This window comes from Neophocaena asiaeorientalis, unplaced genomic scaffold, assembly GCF_003031525.2.
Source record: "Neophocaena asiaeorientalis asiaeorientalis breed wild unplaced genomic scaffold, Neophocaena_asiaeorientalis_V1.1 scaffold312, whole genome shotgun sequence".
In the NCBI taxonomy this organism is placed as follows: Eukaryota; Metazoa; Chordata; class Mammalia; order Artiodactyla; family Phocoenidae; genus Neophocaena; species Neophocaena asiaeorientalis.
In genome coordinates, this window is record NW_020174707.1 from 2725971 (window position 1) to 2726247 (window position 277).

The window sequence follows — 277 nt, forward strand, 5'->3', positions numbered from 1 at the left end:
GGGTGAGGAGGACAAGGGAGGAGGGGGGCAGGGCAGGGGGCAGGCCCCGGGCGGGTGCGGGAGGACCCAGGCATCACTGAAATGCATTTTCCCACACTCCCGCTCCCTCGCGTGGAGACTCACTTGCCGATCACCTCGCACAGCTCGTACACATCCTCGAACAGCACGTCGTCGTCGGCCATGGTCCGGAGGGGACAGTGGCCGCAGCGTGGAGGGCTCCGAAAACGGGGGTGGGGGCGCCAAAGAGCTCAGTGCCCGGCCCCTGGCTCGCCTCCTC

General features: G+C 68.6%; 1 protein-coding gene across 4 annotated transcripts in view; it reads right to left on the reverse strand.

Moving 5' to 3' along the window:
• CASK (calcium/calmodulin dependent serine protein kinase) overlaps positions 1-277 on the reverse strand; it is a 373376-nt gene extending 373099 nt beyond the window's left edge. For 3 of the 4 annotated variants that reach the window (XM_024759851.1, XM_024759848.1, XM_024759850.1), the window contains exon 1: positions 124-249. In XM_024759851.1, the coding sequence (XP_024615619.1) occupies positions 124-182 (59 nt within the window). In that variant the 5' untranslated portion in view covers positions 183-249. Of the gene's footprint in view, positions 1-123 lie in introns of all 4 variants that reach the window. The other variant, XM_024759849.1, reaches the window with a different exon arrangement.